A 27,953-nucleotide genomic window follows, 5' to 3' on the forward strand; every position below is an offset into this window, starting at 1 on the left:
CACCTGACCAGCACATGGGGTCTTCTGAGAGGGAAAGTCTCACGCCCGCACGCACAAGTGGGTGAGTGCGGTTACTGGCTGAGGCAACGCACCGACCACTCATGACATAATTGGCAAGGGGGCTCATTTAACACAAGAATTTTCACATGATGCACATGTTAACACCTCGGAACTACTGGACCAGATTACGCTGACGGCACTCATGCAGTTTTACGATTTGGAATGGAAAATAAGTAGAATTACTAGAAAATTGATTGTTATACTGTACAGTATAATGTTATGAATGCAAATGTCTCTAAAAATATTTGAAGTCATCTAACGAAAATACAATTAAATTAATCAAAGCAAAGTCCAATGATCCATAAATATATTTATAAAGGAAACAGCATCAATTGATCGATGAGAAAATAAAAATATACTCGAATCTATATATATATATGAATTTAAGTGGAAGGAAGATAGTAAGCATATTTGAAAGACAACAAAAACATTTGTTTCTTATTGAATATTTTATATGCCTATTCATTGTATGTACCAATCAATGTATAATCACGAAACAACCTTCAATTATTTCCAGCGACCACACACACAAATCAATTTTTTCACTGTCCAATCATATAGAACAAAAATGTTTGCTTTTGTCTGTACGATTAGTGGGTTATTGAAATCATCAAATATATAGACGAAATCTTTACTTTCAAATACGAGAGTACTTACCTAAATCGAAAAAATATGTATGTTGCTGCGAAGGATGCTGTAAATTAGATTCATTCAAGGGCTAAAATAAATGTTGATGTAAATGAAAAGCACGGTTAAAGGTATTTATTTAAAGGATAAAATATATTCAGATGTAATAATAGCGAAACTTAAGCATCATTACTTATGGCCACGAGCTGTAAAAGATGAGAGTAAAGATCCTTGAAAATAATGGGCAATACAAAACTTTGAAATGTTCTAAACAAGGTCATCAAATGACCTTTCTGTTCTTCTATTCTATGAACATGAGAGAATACCTATTGTTTAAATCGGCGTGACGCGGGGGCGCTAGTGGGCACGGCCGGCGACATCAAACGGATTGACATTGGGACTGTCAATAAAATTCAGAGGCGTGGCCTTCGGACGCTGGACAGCGGTCCAGGATTAGAATATTCATTTGATGTTGTTTTGTTCTATTGATATTCGGGACTATCATATTTCGGAAACTATTCGAGTCTTACAGCTTATAGATTGCTAGGTCGAATGACTCAAAGAGAAAACAGTTGCAGTCGGTATTGTGTTTGTTTTCTGTTTGTAAATAAATTTCGAATAGTCCGCATCGGAACCGAAGGTGTCAGGTTGGGGCGGCGCTGCAGGAAGCTAGTCCCTTTGCAAAACCATTTCTATTCCATTTTCCGACGTGAAATTTTCGGACTCGGGCGGTCAAAGGGTAACGATTTGTTTATTTGAATTCCGCCTTTGTTAGTTTAAAAGGCGTTAGAATGTAAACAGACCCTTTGTGATTGTCATGTGTTTTGTAGAAACGTTTTCTACCCAAATTGAGTATGTACATCTCGATAGTATTATGTGAATTTATTTTTTTAATTGGATGAACATTATACTAATCTGTTTAATGATAGTAGTTGTTATTCATTTTTGTCGACAAAAAAAGTAATAAAGAGAACTTTGCCTCGGGTTACTAAGAAATAAGTTAAAAGATTTGTATAAATTTAACGCTTCAGATACTAAAGCAGTAAAAATAAAATTAATGGCATATATCTGATAAATAAATTTAGTAAGTGGACCTCCGACATATTTTCCCTTATCTTAATGCTACTGGAAGAATTAAGATCAATGATCTACAGGATAACTAAAAGGACAAATGGAAATTAAACTTCGACAAGGATTGTAAGTAGATTTTTAAGTAGGTAGATTAAATGCCTACTAATTTCCTGTATACATATTTCGTTAATTATATACCTAAAGGATTTCAAATAACCGAGATCGTGAGAAGAATAAATTATATTTTTTGGTCTATTTTTATTAGTTCTGGTGCTAAAGACGAGCAATGCAAACTCACTTAGACGCTAACGAGAGAGCATGCAAAGAATCGAGAGCCGATATCAAAACAGACGACCGCTACATTCGGCTTTGTGTTTCTTTGTGAGGACCACAGCATGGCATCATCCCACAATGAGCGGCACAGTGGGGAGCCATCGGTAGCTCCGGACTCTTTTTGTAAGGCCAACGTTTTATCAAACATTTTAATGGGCGGCTTTATGACGCCAACAAAAGGAGCGTGCCAACGGAGGCGTTAAATCCTTTACGATTTGATGATGATCACGCGTTTGTCATTGGATCTGTTGAAGACTCGTAGTCGGTCATGCGGTCATGCGTGATTCTCATAAACGACAGATGTAGAATTTCAAATATGTGACCCGCTTACAAAAACGTGTGATCTCTCATATTGTGTATTACACAAATAAGGTCGTCCTCATACAGACATGCGGACACACGGTGACGTTTGTGGTCACATATTATACTTAATATCCATTTATTTACCTAATAAATGGATATGTCACTCTGATAACAACACTGATTAAGCCTGTATGAGAACTCCATGACGTCTTAATGTTTACTTACCAAAATCACCATCAAGTCAGAAACAAAATAAACAAACATGCTCGTAAAACTAAACATCTACCGCATTCAATGTAACTACAACACGATAATATAATTAACGAGTAAATTTATCTGTGATTTGGTCGGGATCAATTTATTCTATGGCTAGGGTGTAACCTGGAACCAAAACAACGACATCTAACATTTCACCCACATTAACAGAAAAATAAATCACACCACTGAAGAACAGATGCAGTATAGACGTGTAACCGTCTAGTTCCAATCAAGCATGTAAAGAAAATGTGATTTCTTTTGAATTTACAATGGCAGATGAAATGGACCTACCTTTGTAAGAGAATATGAAATTTTGGCACAAAATAAATGAAATAAAAAAATCACACCAATAAGCAACTTTGTTTAAAAAAGTACTAGGATATTTTCCTGCGATGCGGGTATGTCGTGTGGTCTTCCAGGCTACCCCCTAGCCTGCGAGCAACCGGCTGAGCGACCGAGCCCGCCCGAACGTTTCCGAACGCAACGAACGAACCCGGCCGAACGAAACCGAACGCGCGGCGCGATCGTTTTAGCGACATACCTGTCTGGCGCTTTCATTGACAGGCACCTGAAATGAAGAAAAAAATCGATCCAATTCGTTGAATATTTAAATTTTTATAAATTTTGGCTACTTTGAGATTTACACAGATAAATTTACATGCAATTATTGTCATACAAAATATGTGGCTACCAACTATAGATAGTAAAAAAATGTATATTTAGTTTTATGAGAACGTAACTAAGAACATTGGCTTATAGACGGTAATGGTAAAAAAAAACTGTGCCGTAAAAGGTATGCTTGCTTTACAACAAAAAGTTAAACATAAAAATTAAAAGTCAACATAGCAAACAGAACAAAAAAGAATGTGGCAAAAACAGTTAAAAATAACATTTCTAGATGTATTAGGACAGTTGTTAAAATACGGGGAGTGCGCCGACTGCTGGCGCTGATGTGTGTGCGCACGCGATCTCTCTGTTTGCACACTGCTGCCTGCAACGATTCATTATTACGATTCAAAATCGAGGACTCGATATATCGATCATACATTTACTGTTATACACGTTCATGCGCATTTCTTGGCGTAAACGCTTGACTTACTTGTTGATTAATAAGTTAATAATTTCTATCAGAGACATTAATTAAGTGTGATTTCGAATTGCGAAAAAAAAACATGATGAATTTTGAAAAATCACAGAATTCTAAATTTTTAAACACTGCCCACCTTTAAAGAAACTCGGAAAACTAACCAATGAAACCTATTAATATTGAGTCATTACAATAAGACCCCTCCCAATGGACGACTTTATTAGATTATTACCGGACGAGATCACGCAAACGAAATCGTAAAATTAACGGAAATCAATTCCATCAAATTGAATTCAATTCCCTTAACAACAACTCATAACAAGGGTAAGCATACACGCATAATTGAAATGAATTATTTAATAAATATATCCTAATAAATTGTACTATGCTTAATTAAGATTAAAACGTCACATTTTTCCAGTGATTTGTAAAAACGAAACAAAGATATAAAGCATGCAATTACTGAGTAGTGCCGTAGTTCAGACAACATAATATTTCATTTCGCGTGTGAACACCCGCTGATGACTATCGTTTTGTGCTATTTTGACACAAATACTTCTCTGTTGGATATTGTAATCGACAGCACTTACACGGCAGTTGGCATGCAACGAAATCAAAAGTCACCTACTCGAAAAAACCGATCTATCAATATTAGAACACAAAAAATATATGCAAGTCAGTTAATAATCCCGAATCGGCAATCGACAATGGAAATAAAGTCACAGTCACTTTTTTAATAATGGCAACTCTGTTTTTTTTTTTCTTTTTATTACCACCCTAGGTTCGTTTGACATTTGAACCGGCTGATGACTCGGCCGCAATGATTGATCGTCGCGACCCAGTATATGAGTACAATTTAGCGTTTATTTTCCCTACTGAATAGAATGTTTGTTATTGTTACTACGCTAAATTATGTCCTTTAATCTGTACTAAAATTGTATTAAATTCCCAATTAAAAACAAAAATGATATTAACATACAAATTAACTGTTGAACTGTGACTTGTAATAATTTGTCAATTCGTTGTGTCATTCCCAATCCCGCTCTCAATGACGAATTCCAATGAATGCAAAGTTGAGTCGTAATATATTAGCCTATAGTTCAATTTCGAAAAGTGGCTGTAGAGATACATAAAATTCCTTTCAAAGCGCTGAATCGCAATAATAATCTCTGTTATGCCAGAGATAAGTCTTAAAATTGAATCTTGTTGCTTTCATAACTTGAAGAAAATGAATGACTGCATACAATTTATCATCGACGTAAGTATCCGCCCAGGCCGAAACGAATCACTAGTAAATAAATTGACCACAAACATTTGGGATCATTTCTTTTGATGTGGCGTCTGGAGGAACATCGATATTCATTTATTTATGCCGCTATCTGTCAGTTGGAAACTTTGTTTATATAATTTGTTTTTTGTTAGTCGACAAAACTACTTTTTCGTAAACTTCGAAATACCTTTACTTATAAAATTGCTCAAGTTATCAAAAACATAGAAATAGCTATTTGGAACTTGGAAAATGATAAATGCCTATGTATTTAGGTAAGCCATGATTAAAAAATTTTATATACGTATAACGACATATACCAATTTCAACTCTTGAGCATAATAAAAAAATACAATTACGCAAGCTTGTCTATTGTTTTACGTATCTAATAGTATTTAAAATATCATTATTCAAAAACCAAAGAGACACGATATTTACTTAACGTTAGCAGAATGAACGCCCGGTTCCCGTATGATCTAGTTCATCACACAAATTAGGTTTGACAGGTCGCGTATCGGGAGTGATTGTGTCTAGACTAAATATCCAATTGGCGATAACGGGAAGTGGGGGGCTAGTGAATAGAATGACAGGGCAGAACCACGTGGAAGGCCTAATTCTCAATTTCAGTAGTTGATGACCTACCTTACACATACCTACCTACGAAAAGCTGGTAGTCCCGTGGACACCGAACGCGTATCCAGCAAAATTTTACATAATTTTGACACACGCGTAATACTCTATACATACACGCATATACACGATACCATACAACCGTGCAGGTGTATATACCGGGCCTATATTATATTGTGCTTACATTATCCCTTTTTCTTCCGTAAGATTACAAATTGATATCAATTCTCTATTTTAGAAACATAGACATTGTGATATCAATTTGAAATTCAGTAAATATTTTTATTCTTAGAACTTGAAGAGTTACTATTTCCTATTCCATTCGAGTTTTTCTATTTAACTCTGCGCCTCAATGTCATGTTTATGTATGTACCTATATTATGTAAATCAAGTTGTGAAGATAAGGTTCCATGTATGAGTATTTTAGTAACAATATTCTTATTCCAAGGGATTCCTATTCAACTAGTGAAGTTTAGCAAATATTAACGGATTTGTATGCTGCCTTTCTAAACGTAAACAAAAACAGCTCAAGATAGGTGCTCTCCACTCGATCTGCTCAAGTGTCTAGAAACTTTATAGCCCTCAATTAAAATGTAGAATTAAATTAATATTCAGACATCGCCCCATTTGTTAATTTTAATGCGAAATAAGTACGACTCTACCCTCGTTGATATTAATTTTGATATCTGATCGATCGTTTGAAAACACAATAAAGAAATATTAATATTTTTTATTATTATCTACCGTTTATCATACTAAGAAGCATTATTCAAAGATAAACCAACTATGCGTTACACATCTATATTATAAGGTGACCTCATTAGACATGACTAAAGGCTAAACTTCATAACAGTGTCTAAATCAAGAAGAAATTATTCTAAATAAAACCGTTTAAAATACTACCGAAAGCGACTTAAGGTAAGGTAGTCTGCAAAATATGTTTTTAAATTCTATTAAGAAAACTAAAATGGGAGTAACCCTTCCGAACACCTGCCTTAAGCAAACTCGGTAACTGGCTCGACACAACTTTGCGAGGTTTTTCACAAAAATAATTGCATTGTTATCCTCTTGGGGCATTAATTTCGCCTCACCCGAGATTCAGAAGGCCAATTAGTACATTACTGCTCGATTAGGATATGGCTACACTGACATGAATTCATTAAAATTAAGAATTATTGTAATTAGAGAAAGAAGAATTATTGAATTTCCAGATGATGATTATGATTTGAAGATTATTTGATTTGAGTTATGTTATTACATTGTTTCATATAATGTAATAAGAAAATGTAGAAATGTCCATTTATAAACTTAATTCATTGAATCAATAAGGCAGGGAAATAGGGGTTGTTGAACATATTTTAGTGTTTATTTTTGTTTCAAATTTACTTGAAGAATATTGGACAGATTTCAGGGATAAAATTCCTAAACTTCCCGTTATTTTGGCAATTTTCATTTTTTATATTCATAACACTCGGAAGAATTATTACCTCTGAATCGTTTAAGTCCTTGCTCGCTCAGTTCTGTAATCCCCAAGACTGAGAGCCCGATACTAATTAAAAGGGTTACGTTATACCGAAATGATTAATTGAAACAGTTGCGTACTTACTGCATTAATTTGAGTTTTTCTTGTTATTTATTCAGTAATTCTCCTGATATATCTCTAGAGCGAAATAAATTGATACTTTAGGGATTTAATTGAAGAAGTAGATGGTTGCTTATTTTTCAACATAAATACGACAAAACAATCATAAAGTTTACCCTTGAATCCATAAATAATTAATAATTGGTGTACTTAATGCCTTAAGGCATTCTCTACCAGTCAAACCTTGGGACCAAACAGAAATAGGCAAAAAAGGATATATGAGATTACATTCCATATACATTATAAACAATTATTGATATACTCATAGTTTCCAGGACACCAAGAAGCACTAATGAAAACCTAACCATAGAAATGGTCATTAAATAATAAATAATGTTGATATAACCACTTAACGTGAGACATTACAATAAAGAAACAATTTCCGAGTGTCAACGTGAATGTCGTCCATTTTACATTTAATGGGATCATTTAAGTTAATTCACATTGATATTTCTAAGGACTGGTCGGTTCAGTGTGACCTTAGGACACCTGCCGTGAGGGGTTGCTGACACCAACACACTGACTCGAAGACACCCTTTTACACACCTTCTATACAGGGTGTTAAAACACTCCTGTGATATGGTAAGTATGATACGATACGATACCTTGGGTAGGTCCTCTGTTCGCAATATATATATAAATTTATATTGTTTTTTTAGCTATTTGGTCCCACCGCTGGGCAAAAGCCGCCTCCAACATCTTCCACGTATACAGACCGATGGTTACAGGTAAAGAGGAAAGTCTAGGACGAGATAGATGACATAAAAAGATTCGACAATAAATGGCAAGAGAACACCAAGTTAATATAATAATACTTCTAAAAGTAGTCGGCACTCGCGAGCACCTTTATAAAATTGTTTTACCCAAGATACACTCCGTATGCTTTTTGTTCTTGTTGTTTTAAAATTCAAAGTTGTAGACCACTTCGAACTTAATGAAATTAAATTAAGTAAATAAATGTTTTGATAAACAAACACAAGTTTGCAAGCAGTAACTCTAGAAGAACAAAAGGCAACGGGAGCGATTAGCTTGAGGCACCCAGTGCGTGGTCACGATTTATTATGCCTCCAACAGTCATAACTATACAGTTACAATCTGTATTCAATCCAAAAACAATTCTATTCAGACTTCGGTACGGTTCAAATCCATTTAGTAGAAGTATTAGCACGAAGCTTGAGTTGAAAGTCAGTGTTGTATCGTCAGAACTGTTTAAGGAAGATGCTTGTCTAGCCTAGAACCAGTTACATCCCCACACCATAAAAAAGTTAAGACGGAGTATGACAACACAGGAAAAATAAATTAGAACGAAAAATTTTATTTATTTATTTTGTTGTTCAATATACAAACAAACAACCGCATTATAGAAGCTTGACCTTGACTTGAAAATTAGAGCCAACCAATTCAAAATTTAAAGGTTTATTTTTTACACGGTTTTGGGCGCCACAGCTGGGAACACGCGAGAGAGAAAATTCACTGACAAATGTAAAGCTTTTGAATATTCAAGTGTTCAGAGGTATAATAAAGATTTTCCATCTCGTTCCATCTGTTTTTGATTATCCATTCGGTATCTGACGAATATTATTTACACATTGAATGCCCTGGGAGATCGGTCTAGAAAATCCTGGTGCCCTGGTCTGAAAACATTCATTTATTCTTTCATAATCGAATAATTATGAACGAATCAAAGTTTAAATTGTGGTAATAATATTTAATAATAATGAAAATATAAGACAGCGCTTTTTGTATATGGATGGAGGGTGACAAAAGCTTTGAACCCAAGTTTCCCTTGTTTTTTAATCAACGACGTCTTTACTTTTTTTAGAAGTAACATCGGAAATCATAGCAAACTGGCCTGCTGGCGTTCTCAATGGACGCTGTATGAAATTGTTTGTGACGGTTTTATTGTGCCATAAAATAATAAAGGTTAATTGATAAGCAACAATAACAAGCATAGTGATTAGCTGCAATATAGAATTATTAGACAGTGGTAGAATATAACATGTTTTAAAATATTTATAGATTCAAACACACTTCACATTTATTCGATTTCTGGTTCATTATGGTTTTTTACAAAAATGACATATTTGACACAACGTTTTATTGTTGTCAGAGATCAAGATCTTATTGTATTCAATATGCGTCAAAAATTATGTCCGTGCTGTAAACTGTGGAGGAGTTCTCTCGTCGGGAGCCGTTCCTGGGTACATTATCAGATCTTGCTTATCATGATAATGAATTGTCATCCAAACTAAACGTGTGTGTCCAGTTGTTGCTAACAATTTCCTTTATTATCGACTCATCTAGATAAATACAAAAGGTTTTTGGTAACAAGCCAGCGTAAAATTTCAAACCGTCACAAACTGATGGTCTAAACGGCCATCATAAAAGAGAATTACGCTTGTTACAACTGGCCACAATTTTATTCAGACTAAGTTAGTGCTATCACGCGAGCCAAGCCAGGTGAGTAGGTAGGTATTCCGTCCCGCAACATTTTCGTCCCATGGGACGAAACGTCTACATGAGGAAAATTAAATATATTTTATGTAATCGTATTTATTTAGGATAGAGCAAATCAATTTTAGTTTATAGACCGTAATAAGGAGAAAGAAAAATCCTTGAAAGTATAGAAAATATAAACGGGAAAATTATGAATTCCCGGGAAGACCAAGAGTTACATCAGGAAGGTGGTACCAAGAAGTGGAGCAATTACCTATACAGAGACCAATGGAAGAAATACCATTAATAAGAGCCTAACTCTCATTTTGAAGATTCGTAAATTGTTCGTTTATACAATAAGAAGATAAATAAACTGAGGTTGACTTATTATCTCCAATAAAACACTAATTTGTACCAAAATATTAACACTCAAGACTAAATGCACTTTTTTAAGTAGGTCTTTCGTCCCATTGGACGAGAAAGTAAATGGACGCAGTGCTCACTACCACCGAGCTACAGTGTAATTATGTCTATACAGAAAAAAACATATGAGCTATCTGTTTTCAGATATCGTCGAGCTAATTTATGTCATGTTGTGAACATTTCCACGTTGATAAATGCTCAGAGATAATGGAACTTTTTTATACTTACATCCCTGATGAATTATATGATTTCGTTTACATAACTATTTCTTCTGGTACAGGAATATATATGACACAGTTCTGAAAAATCTGGTAAGTAGTTCCTCAAATTACTTTCTCTATGATCTTGAAAAAAAAATTATATACTTGCGATTGAAATATGAAATTCACCACCACACTTTGAGAAGTCGGTTAAAAGTGAAGAATTACGTTGTCTGGAAGGTGAATTATGCTGTTTGCTGGCCGCCATTCACATTTCCGGAGTGCATACATCACGCCGACATTAAGACATCGCGAGGGGTAACACGCCTCATTTTGTACAATTTGGAAAACCACCTTATGATTGCCTTAAAAGCTTTTATTTTTATTTGTATTATGATGTTATATAAACCTAACTTGTAAAAGGAAAGTTTATTTCCAGCCAGCATTGTGCTAAAACAAATTCGTCACAATCCAGTTTGATAATGAGCAATTACTAAGATTAAAAATAAGTTGTATTGTATAATAAGTTAGTAAATAATTTAAACAAAAATGTATGGGTAATTAATTATTTTCTAATTATTGAATTAAAGCTGTGATATGATTTATGTTGCGATCATTGATTTGCAAATAATACTAGATATTCAATCAACAAGCGTAACGAAATGTAATTTCATTTCTACAATAGCAACTATGTAGAATGTACACAATGAACGACTCAATTTGCTGGAAATCAGTAATTGGAGAATATGCGAAAAATATTCATTTTGTTCCGTCTGCAACGAAGCATCAGCAATCAGTGGGCAAAAAATCAACAAATGTAATTGTTACACATAATGTCTCTGCGTGTAGTGTCTATTTCGAAATATTCCTGTGCAGCGTCTTTAAAAAATCGTATCATAAATACTGTATTCTCTGCCTTTCTTTATTTTGATCCGTGATTTATCGATCATAAAGAAACCTTGATCTTGATAGTGAGTCTTTGTCGTCAACCTACTTATTGCAATTTTTGATGGACTGTAATTAAATGGCCTTAACAAATTAATGGTTATAAAAAGCCAAGTCAAAAAAAAATACTTGTTCGAAAATTTAATTACTCCCAAAACAAGCTTAAGCCAACAATAACATATCATCACGTCCGTGTGTAACCACCATTACTTTGCAGTTGAATTGACACGAAGAGTAACTGGCTAGTTACGAAACTGCACAATAATTAAAACTGTTAACGAATGAAAAAATACCTGAGAATTGAGATAGTCAGATAACCGACGCGATTGTCTCGGGTTGCATATTGAAAAAACATGCAATAGAGATAAGGAGTTACACGGTTGAGTGACTGTGAGGCATCGCACTGCACACTGGCTAATTGCATTTCCTACTGTGGTTACATTGGTGCATAACGAGTGCACTATTGCTGCAATTTACAATAGCAATTCGTTTAAAATAAGATTAGTTGTGTTCCGCAACCGCTAATTTTTTACATCGATATGAAAAAGAATGTATATTGGTATGTATGATAATGTCATTGCATATTAAAAATATTCATAATAAGATCAGGTAGGTTCAAGAGGAAAACGTAATAGTCACAATAGTCTTTCATCCTAGAAATTCTACGCGAGAGAAAAACAAAGCACAGCTAACTTGCTAATAACTGCAGTATAATTAGCTCAAACAAATAAAGCAAAGTTGTGCCGTGGAAATGTGTATTTCAGTGCAGACAACCCGGCTCTGCCTCGCTATCTGAAGGAAGTTGAATTACCGTATCAAAATATTTCTTGAACAAACAATGGTGTCAGTAGTTTGTATGTCGTACTCATTCATACGTATTATGTATGTACAATAAACTGGTTCAATTTTAGTCAGCTGCGCTAGAAAAGAGTAATGTTCATCCAACTCTTCATTTGTCGACCTCCGTGGTCTATCCATAGCCTACTTTTCCGCTTTTTCGGTTCGATTCCCTGCGCGTACAGATATTCTTCAGTAGTCACATTTTCAAACCGATTGGTTTTTATGGTCATCGTTTATGTGGGTCGGGTTTACATTTTCTTATATTTCACTTATTGTTTTATTTTCCTTGTTTATTTGTGGGAGATCTCCTAGCAGCAGCTAATACGCATGTTAATACTGTTATATTATAATCAATGGTAGTATTTCATCGAAATTTAAAACGATGCGGCGCCTTTGTTTCTGACAAACAACGGTTGCACAGTGGAGCTATTCATAAATTTTCACCCTATAAATGATAAGGCTCTCGGATTAGCCCACCGGGAGCGCAGGATGTAGTAATCTTGTTTGCCAAGAAAGAGGATGTGTTTATACGTTATTACTGGTCTTGTTATACTTATAAAGAGGACAAGTACAGTTTTATCACTGACTTTTCTTTATGGAAGGTGACATCACGATTTTTGTAATTCCACTGTTAATGTGTTGTTGACTCGCTCGAGCTTGGGTATTAAAAAATCAGTTTTCAGTTTGACGGCTTCTCGTTTCTATTATTATTATGTATATTCGTTTTTATTTTTTGTGATATTTAAAATTTTTATGATAAGTAGACCTTAATTTTTAATTTGTTTTTGTGATGTCGTTTTAAAAGATATTGGAGATATTTTCGCATTTGCAATTTTGAAAGCTCCGAATGAAAACTAGCCTCCTCTACTATCTCACATAAATGTACTTAGTTAAGTCATAGCTCATTTTTCACACCACATATACTACAGTATGTCTGTTTGTAGTGCGCGATCGCTAGAACCGCATAATAGTGTAATGAGGTAGCTGCGATACACAAAACTAGTAGGCAGTGGACAATGGCGCTATCTGATTCCCAACAATGCATATGTACAGGAATTTTAATTGGAAATATGAGAGGCGAACGTATCGCTGTTATGATTTAAAATAGTTTCTATCCTGTCTCGATTGTTGCTCAGATACAAGTGCTTTATGGACGGCGATTTCCATATAACAAGGGGCAATTGGAAAAAAGAAAATTTCTATTAATTACTGAGCACTGTCATTTCCAGTGGAGAATGTTGGGAATGATATTGTTCGCTACACAGCGATTAGATCTGCAATAACACAATCTATGAGAACGACTCGATATATCGGTAGGTAATAAACACATCCGTAACCGTACATGTAATTCACTATTAAACAAAAAAAAGAACAAACGTAACTAACAAATATAACATACGTTTTTCAAATCGATTATTTTAAAACAAAATTTACGAAATTTTATTTTCTATCACAAGAAAAAAGCAAACAATTACTGTTTAGTTTGTTTTAAATATTTTAAATAAAATACGAAAAATGCAAAGTTAATAAAAAAGCAAACTATTTATATATTTTTTTAAAAATTGTCTAAATTCAAATAAAATTAATACCAGCCAGTAAATTAAACCCCAGAACAGAAATGAGGTATGCCTGTTTTAAAAAATAAGAACCAAGGGTTGCCGAATTTCTTTCCGCGTCCGTACATTTATTTTAATTAATCACATTCTTACAATTGGGGCTCCGTCCGACCTGAATGTCCGAATATTTCAAGTTCTTTTTGAATTAGACCCACTGGATATTTTGAATGACGTTTAATTTAAATTTTAAAGCATTTTGGCAATTGCATAAGATACATTATATTTTGGTTCACTTTTTTAATTGTTCTATTTATACCTAGAAAAAACAGAGTTTATTTCTTGTTATTTGAGTAGACAAAAAAAATTGTGCTGTGTGAAAACATAGCACCAGCAAAAGGACCAATTTCATTTTAACAAAAGGTAATCTATTTTCATATTTCAAGGTTGATTCTAGTTAAAATATTTTGTTTGATATTAGTTTCAAGAATAGTAAGTGCCTCAGACATACACACAATTATTAGTAAATTAGAAGCCGTGTTTTGGAAGGGGTCGTATTACGAGTCACTTTGCAACAATCTCGCTTGTAATTATGTTAGTCTGACAAAAATAGGGGAAAATTTTAGAGATTATTGAATCGACAGACATGGCATAATTTTTTTTTTGTTTTAGTTTTTAGTTCTAATTATTCTTCTTTTCTATTTCTTCTCATTTGTAATTATTGCATTTAAAATAAAGACTTTTATAATTAATAAGCATCATATTTGTATTTACTTTCGAATTATTTCGTGTTCCTCTATGGTCATAGATAATCTGCTAAATACATATTTAACTTTGCCGTATTAATGCACTGACAGGACCTGAACTGCAGTTTCAGATATTTATATTTTTTTTATTTATTTTTTTATTACTGTTATGACTTTAACTTAGTTTCTATTTGGTTACAAAATATTTTTATTTAAAGTTACATGTTTAGTCGTTTCATAGCTCTATGGCCCAGTGTTAAAAACTCGCTCAAACATAAAAATAAAAAGTGCAAAATCATATCGCTGTTACATCTCGAATGGTTCTTTTTTATTTCAATTTTCGAGGGTTCGCTAAACGTTTGAAGCGAACTCTATTATTTGGTTCCCGTTTCGATGTGACGTAAGCATATTCGGCAGCAGCCATTTGTTATTAAATGTAATAATATATATCATAACGTATTCATATCTAGGATCTCAATGAAGATTTCCCGTTTTTTCGAGTTCCCCTTTGCTCATGTATCAATAATACAGAGCAATGTAACACTGTACAGTTAAATATTATTGTCGTGATTGAATCTGGAAATTACTACCAAAAGTCTACTGGCTACTTCTAACGTTTCCTTTGGTAAGGAAATAGTTTAACTTAATGTGTTTTCTTCCAATTGAAATTGGAATAAACGTACTAAATATTTAGACTAAATCCTAAAATTAAACATATTTCCTAGAAACAATAGCTAAAACTAAAGTTACATTACATAAGAAAATAACTTATGTTGCCGATGAGCCAGTGATGTAGCATCATGCAATTATGTTATAATATGAACTGAACACTATTAACTATGAAACAGTATCCGCTCAGTCACGCACCATAGCATCAGTATATAAAATAATAATCTAATAAAGGTTACATTAGAAACAAAAACGATTTATTATTCCTTCTTTCACATCGCATTACGTCAGTTTCTATTTACCTCAAAATGTTAATTTGCATAACAGCTTTTTTTCCCGCCATCACTATTTACGTTAATATTCTGATTTGTTCGACGGGGCGGGGGTCGCACGCACAGAAAACATAAAGACAATCTGTGTGTGCTAGCCATTTATGTAAATAAATCTACGATACTGTGCTATTATGAAAATGGTCCGGTACGGGTGTGGCGAGCGTATTTACATTTTTGTTTAGGCGTGGTTTTAATCCACAGAATAAAATAATTCACCGTGTGTGCAGGGAATTATCGTCATTACTTTGTCACTGCACTTTAAATGCAATATCTCAATTAACGACACGATGTTTGCAATTTTGTAGCATGCCTTTTTACGCGGCGCTTTTAATTAAATTTGTAATTTGCGCGGCCAAAAACAACAGAATAGAATGAGAGGGAGTTATTAACAATTTGAATTGGTTTAATCAACAAAGCATCAGAAAGCGATAAGCTCTATAAGAGTCCGATAGAATTTCTCATTTCATTCGTCTTAAGTCGTCAGAAACAAAGTGCGGCCGTCGTCGGCAGTATTATTAACGCGTCTAAATAATTACAGGGCACATCAATCAGAGGGCATATGCAGATAGAGCGTTTTGTGCGAGTCAGCGCTCACCGGCCCACTGTGCAACCCTTTCTTTGATATCTATAATGATATTTCGAATGGAATTATTAAAATGCATTCCTTAATTTCGAATGGGCTTTATTAATTTTTCGTCCTTTAATGAACTGCTTTAAATTAAACTAATCTTTGGTATTACAATATTTTAAGTGTACATTGTGCAATTTTACATGTAAAAACAAATATAGAAATAGTTGATGAAATAAAATGTAAACCTATGGAATAGTGGCCGAGGACAATGATTGGCACATTTCGGCTAGAACGCCACAAATTGACCGCAATTAAAAGAACAATGACTGGTTTCAATTCCCCAAACTTAATTTCCTTCGATTCAAACGTGTAACTAACCGAAATATAACGCTTTTATAAATAAATTAACTTACCAGTGTTGGGCGTTTTTTTTTTTTATTAAGCTTTAAAGTAATAATATTATTAAGTCGATTTATTAGTAAAGCAGCTGAACTGAAAATAATTCTCGATAACAGCTATAATAGTTACTTATAGATGCACAGCACTAAATAGGTTGTTCTTTTTATTCGTTGCAAACAATTTAATAAGCAAAAACAATTATTATGGGAAGTATTTGTACCAATCGTGAAATAAAAAATATCTGTTATTATAAATTAATTAGCAACTGTCAAATGGTTCAATGAGCGTTTTCCAAAAAGTAGGATTTTAATAGAAAGAAAATATTGCTTTCATTAAAGTAATAATTATGGTGTCCGTCGCGCTGTCACAGAGGAGAGGTGTGGACATAGTGCCGAACTCATTGTACACGCGTCAATATATGACGGACATCTTCACCTATCAGCATCGCATTATATCACAACAAACTTAGCCATGATCATCTAACGCAAAGGCAAACAAATCTCGACCTAACGACCATAGTTTTAGACATATTTTTTGAAAGAATCGTCATTATGAAAATACATTATTGTTGGTTATTGATGTTGGTCTGTCTTTAAAGCAGTCTAATTAAGTTTTTTGTCCAACTGAAATTTATTGTTGATTGACAGTTGGCGCCGGAGGGCCAGTGAGATGGACACGTTACTTCAAATAAAGAACGTTGCTTATTGATTTGGGAATACTCAGACTTTGTGTGTTATTTAATTTTTCATGTTTGTCTTCCCAGGAAGAGAATATTTCCTGTTTCGTCTCATTCTAAATTTTTGCCATTTTTAACCTGATCAATGTATGCCTTTTGTGTGAGTTTTAGTTCTGTATCCAGAAATAAATTGCAAAGATGTGATGATTATCATCATCTCAATTATATTTTATATGATATAGACACGAAAGATGCATATGAAGCACAAAATAAAACACATCAACTTAAATAAATACATTGCAAATTCTATTTCAAGCTAGAGTCTCTTCTGTAATTACAGTTGCAGTAGCAAAAGAATATACTTAGACCATTTGGAGTTTTGACATAATTTCTTATGACATTTATAGCAAAACGTGAATTTAAAAAAATATGTAATCATGAAAAGTGAGTGCCAGACACGACCCGCGAGAGCACTAGGCAGCGAGAGTCATAATAAAGAATCCATCAACATCGGCGCGCGATCACGAAATCCGCCATCAATCATAAACATCAGAAAGGATTAAAATCTACGTTGCACCTTCCGAAGCTCGAGTACCCTTGTTTTTCTCTAACCCGTAAATACTGAGGGGCGTAAGTACAGCCGGGGGGCGGTAAATATTATCGAGGGGGACAGGGTAGGCCCCCGCCTTTGAGGGGGCACTATCCCTTATCGCGAGCGTTACCCTCGCTCGGCGGCCGCTAGACCGCCAAAATGTGGGGCAAATCGATTGCTCTGCCCCATTTTTGTGCATCTGGACCGCTATCGATTTTTCGACTCGCAGGAGAATCGATAAACTGCACACGTGCGTCTTCTTTTTTTGCGATAGTACTCAAGAATATAAAATCGCATACAATGTTATTTAATCGCGTTAGTGATAATTATTTAAATGTGTCCGCTGTCGAAATGAAATAGTTTTATATGGACCGTAAATTATGTTTAATCGGAGAGATGGCGGCTGCGGCCGGCTGGTGCCGGTGATGACCTTACGATTGCAGTTTACAACCTCATTCGGCTACTATGTAATGTTGGTATTACTATCATTTGTAGTTAAACTTAACCTCACTAATTTTATTGACGAAAATATTTATGCTAGTTAAGAAAATATTTGTGCTATCTTCTGAAACGACCTAAGGTTAGAGAATGATAGGAGGTGATGTGACAGTCAATGCGAATAAAATATTAGGAATGAAGGCAATTTCATGCAGATGTCCAAGTGACATGTTGCGGAAAATGTAATGAAGAAATGTATATAAAATTTAAAAGCTACAAAATTTTGCGTTACCACAAAACTACGTTAAATACCTCGGTTTTCTTTCATTTTCTTTCTTTCATGGTAATGAACTCAAAAATAGCGATTAAATTTACACTTATCAAAGGGTGGGTGGTGCCGAATCGATGTTTTTAAGGTGCGTAGGTAGGCTCTATAAATAAAGCATTTAGTAGCTGAAAATACCAAGTTTGCACAATTTAAACAGAGTATTCATATCAAATACTGAATAACTAATTAAGGTTTCATTGTAAACTCAAGTTTTTTTTATTCAAGTAAGCACGCAAACAGGCATGCGGTCAACCTGGTGGTGGATGGGAAGCGATCACCGCAACCTATGGGCACTTTTAATAAATAAAAAAAAAAACTCCATGTTGCAGTCGTTTCAAGTACGTACGTTTTCAAGCATTCTGTCCTTTTCGAACTGACTCGACTGCAAAGTGTGAGAATGAAACACAAAGAAATTCAAACACATGAGACATTGATACAACAACTCTCAAAGCGCTACATCTATGAGTCACTATAACTTGCGTCCATAGATACAAAGTAACAAGAGTTTACAAGAGGTTGTTTCCAGATAATTTAATTAAAAATAAAGCAAATAACGTCGAGGCTGTAAAATGCAATTTACTATCTTTTAACTCCGAACCTCATGCACATTTGATACCGGGCACTCGCCTAAGGATTTTATTGATTCCCTTTTAAATTGTTGCCAATGTTTTATTACCTTTTATTATAAACCGTATATCAGAGTTTAACGAGGGCTACAGGCGGGCCTTAAGTAGCCCTTATCTCATTTTGTTGCTTTGTTATAAACATTTCGATTTGTTTGCATGGTGGTGCGAACTCTGGGAACATACGAGTATGTGGCTATAACTTCAATAGTTTTGTAATACTTGATAGATCCTATATCTGGAGGACGATTCAAAGGATTGACGTCATTTCATTCGGTTTTGTAAGTTCTATAACTTTATTTTATTATTAATTTGAGTGCGTTTAACCTGAATCTAGTCATATGGAAAGATGAAAGCTTCCTTCTGCTGCTGAAAAATGTCTTTTCATGCTGGCCTTGAGGATCCCTAAACTTAAAAGGCCCACTTCTCAACACCAGTATATGATATTTTTTCATGACATTATGGATAATCGACTATAACTCAACACAGGCGCCACGGCAACAATTGGTATCATGGGAAACAGAAAAAACTGTAAGTACAGACAATCGCATATCAAATTACGCCTGATGGATCTTTATGCCACGGGGATAAGGGCGAATTTGCAATGAATTTGGGGTAAGTTGATTGTTGTCGAAGTGACGACTGTACTTGCTTACTGATCAATATTTAAATTAACTAATTGCGTGAGAGGTAATTCACAATGATCAACATAACTAGACAAATCGAGTAACTTGTAAATCTATATATACGGACTAATCAATTACTGTTCCCATCTCTACCTACATTAAAAAAGAATTGTTTCTTTATACAAACACCTGTCTAACTATACGAGTATAGCGTGATTATTTGTGGAATTGTGATTAGTTATAGTTTGCTAGTTTACCATATCGCCTACGAGAAGAATCTCTATTTTACAGCCTATATTTATTATATAGGCCAGGCCATTTAATATAGGTATACCTAGGCCAGCAGGGAAATAGTAAAGCGTTTTCCTTTATACAAATAAATAATTATCTGATTACATAACTTCAAATATATTTAATGAACCTTTTAAATAATATATTTGTAGTTTGTTCATAGCGCGAATGTTCAAGAAATACTATTGTCTAGTACATTGCCAAAGCACTCGACCAAGCCTAGTGCACGCTGGTGTCATGGGAAATGTAAGGAAAAACCGCGTGCCCGCGCTATCATAGTTTATAAATTAGCTAATTGTGCGAAGTTCTTGCGGTGCGCAGTACATCGTCGCATAGGTTTTAATCACTTCATTCCGTTTTTTATTGCAAACGGTAAACGGTTGATTGATTAGCGAGTGTGCACCCTGTTTTATTTTACTACGCTTGTTTTGTAAAGTTTTTTATAAATTTACGGATTATACATCCGCGACGCAAGTTTCAAATCATCAAATACCTATTTATATTTATAAAAAGAATATTTCAAATGTTTTAATGAAATAAGAAATACGATTAATATTATATAGCTTAGCTTATGCACATTACTAGCTGTAATATACTTATTATTTTTTTTAAATGTATATGATTATTATTAATACTTTATTCATATTATTGACCTTAAAATAACTAATTTGTACGGGTATTTCTCCATATCTTTGTTCACTTTGATTTTAATCAATCAGATAGCGTAAATAGTATAAGGGATTGATTAACATATAATTTAAAGTTCAATTAGCGCTCATTCTCACCATGCGCGGGTGCAGTGTAGTATAAGAACGTAATTTTTCTTGCCTTTCCGTCTACCATTGTCTCGTTGCTAATCTGCATTAGAGTAAACAGCATGCAACAAAGGTACTGATTGCAAAAAGTGCTGGAAATCTATTTTATCGTCAATTTTTGTTAGTAGAACTTTGTTTTGTACTAAATTAATTTCTTAGCTTTTTTAAACGATAGTGAATATCAAAATAAACTAAGTTTATTGTGATATTCATACTTAGTAAGTGATCTTTTGATATTTTTAATGAATAAATTTATTTATCAAACTATGACTATATATTAATAGATTAGATGATTGAACAAATGGTAACTTGACGTTGTTGAATAGCATGCTAACGTTTTTTCTTTTTTTCCCGTGTTTTCGGCATACTTAAACAGCGATTACCGAGCTAATTTAGCTGTCAACTCTACATAGTTGCAGCCAACGAAGCTTAATCCATCATTTTCTCGCGGTATTTGTACGTCTGTAACAGTTCATCTCATGATAAACGGCAATGACTCCTTCTTCTGACTGTAATTAAACATGATTAGTGCTCAACACATGGTAGCTGCAATTATAAGACGTTACAACGGCTACCGGCGCTCTCAATACACGCCATGCGATAGTTTCTATCAACAATCCAATATCTAAACACGGAAGCTTATATTTAATTAACGCTCTGAAGTTTTATCGGAGTTTTTTAGATTTATCTAATCACATATGTCGTACGAACGTGACGGTGCGTCGCGACGCGTGCAATCGTCACCCGCTCTAATGCCCAAGTGTTGCGGGAAGGAAACGCATATTCCGAATCCATTCAAATCCACACTCATGAATGAATTGAATGCGAAAGGGACAGCAGTATGCCAAAGCAGTTGGTCGAGCGAGACCGAATTTCAATAGTACGCGAAACGGAAATAGAGAACCCGAGATAATTCCGTCTAGCCGGAGGGATTCCCTCGCCGTGTCACTTGTGTGCGTTCCTTTTTCAAATTGTACACGGGGATTCCGAATGTTTGCGTGAGTTCTGTTCGCGAGTTTTCGGAGGACCCTCTTGGCTCGCTTCGTGTCGTTCATTCTTTCATTCGGGTTCGTGTCTGAATGCGGAGTGCTCCCCACTTGTTGATCAATCGTAATAAATTACCTCCATGATATTCCCATTGTGGAGCAGTTTGTCGCTTTGCTGCCTCGGAGGAAATTGCCTTTCCTTGAGACACTCCGCTTTATTTGTCGGGTTGTGAATGGCGTTACTGAATGAATGGAGTGAGAACTGTATTATTTTATTGATACGATTCATTGATAAAGTAGTGCTTCCTACAATTGTGCACAGCAAAAACTATTTAATGTGTGTATTTAAGGCACATTGTAGTGCTAGTTAACTTTGTTCACAAAGTTGGTAGAAACGAATTGTTTTCTTGGCTTAGTCTTATGAGTTTATTCTTGATAAGTAATCTTCTGTTTAAATCTAAGAGCCCTAACATAACCATCCTCATTGTCGAATCTAACTATATACTATATTCCGTTAATTTTGTATTACTTATTGGCCTCATGTCGCCACAAATTTTGTGCATAATTTCGTATCTGCCTAAATTTAAAATGCCATAATATACTGAGGATACACAGATATAGAAGTAACTCCACCGACAATCAACAAGAAAATGATATAGATACGATAATGCATTCGAACAATGTTCTTAATGTTCTTATAATAAAATCCCTGAATGCATTCACATGTATAACGGTTGAAATGCCTAAATCAACGCAACGTATGTCTCAGATGAGACTGCAATGGCGCCTTGGGTTCATATTTCAATTACGACTAGGCGTTGGACCTCCGCCAGTCAGCTTGGACATTTGCGGGCATATATAGGTATATTGAGCGTTTGAAATGAAATAATTCACTTTAGTTAACAATTCCCGAAGATTTCATATGTTTATCACGATTTAGATTTCAAGAAATGCCTACTCGATATGTCGTTTCAAAAATTCTAGTTATAAAATTTGCATTTAACATATGTACATGAAGTGTACAAGTGTGTAGTATGTAAGTAAGAAAAATGACGACGGTAGTAATTTTTAGGTACACATTTATAACTTTGTGTAATTTGGATAATATCTATGACATAACGATTGAATAGTAATGACACAATAGAACACAGTCAAAATACACAAAAAATATTTTTATTCATAGCTAATAATATTAAGTTGAATATGTGTATGATTTAAGGCACACTTGATTTTCATTACAAATTATTTATTTTCAGTTCTGTAACATCCTCGAAGACGCAAGTTGTAATGGCGTTAAAGTTAACAAATTCTAAACATCCCCAGGAAACGGGGACAAATAATATTCCGCCAATCGAGTCATCTCCCAAAAAAAGCTGAAACACGATTCGGAGCGTAACAAAAAATAGTTGGTAGTAACAAAAATGGTTAGTAGAGTTCCGACGCACCTACCGGCTCTACAAAGGTAATGAGCCAGTTATTTCAGTGCTTTGTTTATTTACAAAATATCACTCTGTTTGAAGGCGGACCATCAAAATGAGTCGTAAAGCTGAAAATTCCATAAAAAGTCGTGTTGATGACCTCCCTAATTGAACCTCGCTCTTTGTAGCAGAGACAATGGATGTCAGTATGAAATCCTGTGCTTTGGACACGCATTGATTTTGAGACATTTGATGACCGATTGTTATGAAATTTGGTACACGTGTAGAAAATAACCTGGAATAACACACATGATAGGCACTTTTTATACCGAAATTCCCACGGGAGCGAAGCCCCGGGGCGCAGCTAGTAATTCTATAAAGGCGAAAGTAATTTTGTACGTCTGTTATCTTTGAATGAAGGACACGCCTATACCAGAGAACAAATCTTCGTGTACACATGTATATTTAGGGGTTTTGGAGAAATTGTTATGGGCAAAAGGCCGAGTTTCGGTCTACATAAAAAAAAAATAGGTGCATACAATTTGCGTAATAAAAGAGTTAACATCGCCATACGTTCCGTTCTCAACTCAGAAGGTAACTTGATCCGCTCGTTTATCTGCTGTCGAGCAATTATTGAAGCGTGAAAAGGAACGTCCTCCTATTATTTACACAGCGTTTTGTATGCGGGCGTTCCGTTTTTATGAAAAATATTAAATTTCTCAGCGTATCACCCTAATAGACAGAGTAGTGAATGCGCTCGGATGATCTGTTACATTCAAAATTGAATATTCATAAAACACAATAACTGAAAAGACACAATCACATACATATATATTACAATAACTCCGGAGGTATATAATAAATGTCTAAAGAAATGAAGTTTTATTAAATATCGTTTTTATAAAATAAATACATTTAGATGATTGATCATTGATTCATCAAAATTAATTTATTTTATATAAACGTTACGATGGATTTAAGTAATTAATTGTGAAATAATATAATTGGTAGTGAGTTAAGTTTCCTTCAATGAACTAATTAATCATCATTATTTTATAGAAAAAAACGTCTGGGCATATCTCATTGCATCAAACTCTACCTAAATATTTCATTACTTAATTAGTATGTACTTATTTCAGAAATTAAAAGATTAATGTAAAAAGAAACTAAATCGGATTATCGCAGATGCAAGATATAATATTGTCGATTAATTCTCGACGAAACTTCAAACACAATAATTTAAAATTCTACAATATTTCGTAAATAAGAGTAACATAAGTAAAAACTCGTTGAGCGGAATCGCAATGGCGGAAACATGCCAATACAAATTAGTATGATTCGGGCCCACCGCGCCGCCGCACGCAACTCTACTTTGTTTTTTCACAAGTTTAAAAAGAATACCAAAATCAAACATGTCTAAAGTTACAATGTTACTTATCTGAATTCTAAATGACAGCTATTATTGATACTTAGATAAAAATCTAAAACGTAAGATCGATCTTACTGAAATAAAGATTACTCGTATCAAATTTATGCCAACTTTTGATCAACAAAAAAAAAACAATAACAGATTAAATAATCAAATTATGAATTATTTTAATTTCTATTAAATAAATAAATTCATTCTCCAACTTCGAAGCAAACCCCTCATAGTTATGTAAGTGTTTGTTGCGGAACGATATCTGAAACTTTGCGAAGTTCAATGAATTCCTTGTAACATAAATAGGTACCTATTATATATTATAGATTACTTTTTAAGTATAATTATAATGAATGTATTCAAATGTTTATGCATTTTGTACAGAAATTACTAACAAAAAAAAACGAAATGAAAATAAATCAAATTCAAAAAAGAAATAAGATAACAATTAATCCTATCCAGAAATTATTATTTCTATAAAAGCTGGTTACAATATTTTTATATTTATGTAATGTCAAAATAACATACATTTTTAAAATAAAGGATAATAAATAGTAAAAATCATTATTGAGAGAACATAAAATCTCAAACCATCATAGAGATATCAATAAAACATTAATTTTGTAGGTATATCATCTTTCATATATACCTAGGTATGTCAATAAAAATATTTTCCATTGTAGGATTATACATAATAAAACCTATAACATAAAAAAATAGGTGGGAAGAATGGTGACATCAGTATTTATTGCCCAAAAAGCGTGATATCACGTCAAAGTCAAACAGCGCTTGAGTCAGCAAGACTGCCGTTTCCGGCTCCCAATAAACATCATTAAATATTTCAAACACAAAGCGTCAATATGAGCGAAAAATTAAAGTTTATAACTCCCGCGAGCCGGCGCTGGCAACATTACATTTTTAAAATCGCATCCAACGCTCTGCCGCCCGTAGGCCTAACCGGCGCGATGCGCGCAACAAAATACAAAACAAGATTTTTTAATCTAACTTTAGCGTTTGTAAAAATTACAATTTAAAAATTTACACTCCCACCACTAATTAACAGGGATTTAACCCTTCCGTCGCCGACGTGCCTTTAAAATTTAACCCGGTGGAAATATTTGGCGCGTATTAAAATGTGAAAAATTAATGCGCGGGACCCTCCGCTCTTGTTCGGTGGCAAGATGTTCCTTCGCTCCTGGAAATTCTATCTCGTCATATCTTGTCTAATGAGATTTCCTTTTTTAATTAATAAATGCAAATAATTGAATGTGAATAACTGAAACTCAATTTATTTAACACCAAATTAATGTAAATACTAACAAGAATAAAAAATATTTACATTATTTTTGTGACTCTACCATGCCTTTCCTGGACTTAAATGAAACATTCGGTAAGTCAGTGTTAATAATGTGCCTGTTAATATTTTTGGAGTAACAAAATAAAATTTTTACGTATTTTTTTACTGCTGTAATTATCTTAAATTATCATCTTGTTTACTTAAAAAAAACAAAATCAATAAAAAAAAAACGATCAGCACTACAAAAAAAAAAGATGAAGCACCAGAGACATAAAAGTAACAGACGTAGGTATTCAAGTACGACATCGGTCATGATCGGTCACATGCTATACTTGAAACAATGAAATAAAAAAAGGTTAGGTGTACGTTGACGAGGGGCGCTCTGAATTAGACGTACCTTGCGGTGGTGCAGTCCCGGTACAGCACGTCGAAGTCCTTGCAGCTGAGCAGCTTGCAGCGGTTGACGCCGGGCTGGATAGCGCCGAGCCCGCGCAAGATGCGCACTTGCTCCACGTTGCACACCAGCGGCACTATGTCCAGTCTCTTTAGCTTCGTGTACACTGTGTGCAGCCCCCCGACTAGGTGCTTCAAGAACAGTTCGAACGCCTGCGGAAGGCACAACATTGTATCGCCCTGAATGATGAAGGCGGCCACCTTCTGGCCGCGGTAATCGACCAGCTTGCACTCGTTGGCGGACGGGTCCGAGGTCGAGATGGGCGGCGGGCTGCCGTACCGCGGCGGGCCGTGGTGATGCGCGGCCGCCATCAGCTCCAGCGGCGAGTGGTGCATCATCTGCAGCGAGCCCAACAGCCCCAGGCCGGGCGGAGGCAGCGGCATCCGCGGCGCCAGCAACTGCGGCGGCGACATCGCGCGCGCCGGCGACGCCGCTTTTACCCGCGGTGACCCTCCTGAAGACCCGCTAACCTCGCTCGCTGTCGACGCTGAGTCCACGGCGGACTCCATGCTCGAGACTGACTACGCGCGCATTACACGCCTGTCGCGCGCGCTAGTCCGCGCAACAATAAATAAAAAGCCGTCGCCGGCGAGGGCGCGGCGACGTGCGCGCGCCCGCCCCGACCGCCATCTCTCATTGGCCGACCGCCGTTTCAAGTCTAATTCGATTGGGCGCCGACGTCGCCGCGATGTCTCCGCCCTTTTTTCGTTGCGTTGCGAGAACGCGCGGAGGAACGCTCCTATTTCTTTCGAGTGTCGTGCGGTGCGGTCGCGCCGGCGAGTATTGATAAGAATGTCACCGGCAATCAATATGAGGCTCAGTGCCGCGCGGAAGCCACGCGTACTATGGCCACACGATACCCGCCGTCCGGACGTACACGCTACGCTGCCATTCATAATAACGCTACCAATGAGCTGTATTTCATTAAAATATTTTATGTCATTATCGTGTTTTAATTGAGCAATAATTACTCTGAACCAATTAAGCTTCTAGCAGGTATATACAGTAAAACTATATCTTTAAATTAATCAGTATACTTAGAATAACGGGACCTGTTATTGTAAATTAAAATGTTGCGGTGTCCAATATAACTTTTAGAGGGGATGGTTGGGTTAAGTTTACAAACTTTATTCTGTGCGAAGTGACGGGACGAGACATGATACATACAAGTACATAAGGAAAAACTTAAATGTAGTTTATTTGACATTTATTAAACCATCAATAAATCACATTGTGTTTAAATTTATCTGAAATTTATTTTACATTGATGTTGTGAAGATTCTCGGTTTTACGTAAGTTGATAAAGTTGGCGCTACCTGCGGACATAAAACGCTTAAAGTTAACTGTCTGCCGGACTTGGGTCTTGTTTATTGGCAACTCTGAGTGCTCCAACTTGCTCTAAATATAAATATTTAATTATAAAATACGTTTGGCGCCCTTGACCTAGTAACACAAACATGAACAAGGGAAAACTTGTGAGTTATATCTCAGATTCCCTTAGGTATAGGTACTTTTGTTATAACTGATGACTATTGAAAGATACTATATCTTAAGATAAATTAAGTTTTAAGACAAATCGAACATGATCTTTCTTTTA

General features: G+C 35.1%; 1 protein-coding gene across 8 annotated transcripts in view; it reads right to left on the reverse strand.

Annotated features, from left to right (window-relative positions):
- dac (dachshund) overlaps positions 1-26,913 on the reverse strand; it is a 146,038-nt gene extending 119,125 nt beyond the window's left edge. For 5 of the 8 annotated variants that reach the window (XM_053756910.1, XM_053756912.1, XM_053756909.1 and 2 more), the window contains exons 1-2: positions 26,300-26,913; positions 3,194-3,220 (exon numbers count right to left, since the gene is read on the reverse strand). In XM_053756910.1, the coding sequence (XP_053612885.1) occupies positions 3,194-3,220; positions 26,300-26,865 (593 nt within the window). In that variant the 5' untranslated portion in view covers positions 26,866-26,913. The remainder of the gene's footprint in view (positions 1-3,193; positions 3,221-26,299) is intronic. The other 3 variants (XM_053756914.1, XM_053756915.1, XM_053756913.1) reach the window with 1 other exon arrangement.
- Between the last annotated feature and the right edge of the window lie 1,040 nt (positions 26,914-27,953).

This window comes from Plodia interpunctella, chromosome 16, assembly GCF_027563975.2.
Source record: "Plodia interpunctella isolate USDA-ARS_2022_Savannah chromosome 16, ilPloInte3.2, whole genome shotgun sequence".
Taxonomy (NCBI): domain Eukaryota; kingdom Metazoa; phylum Arthropoda; class Insecta; order Lepidoptera; family Pyralidae; genus Plodia; species Plodia interpunctella.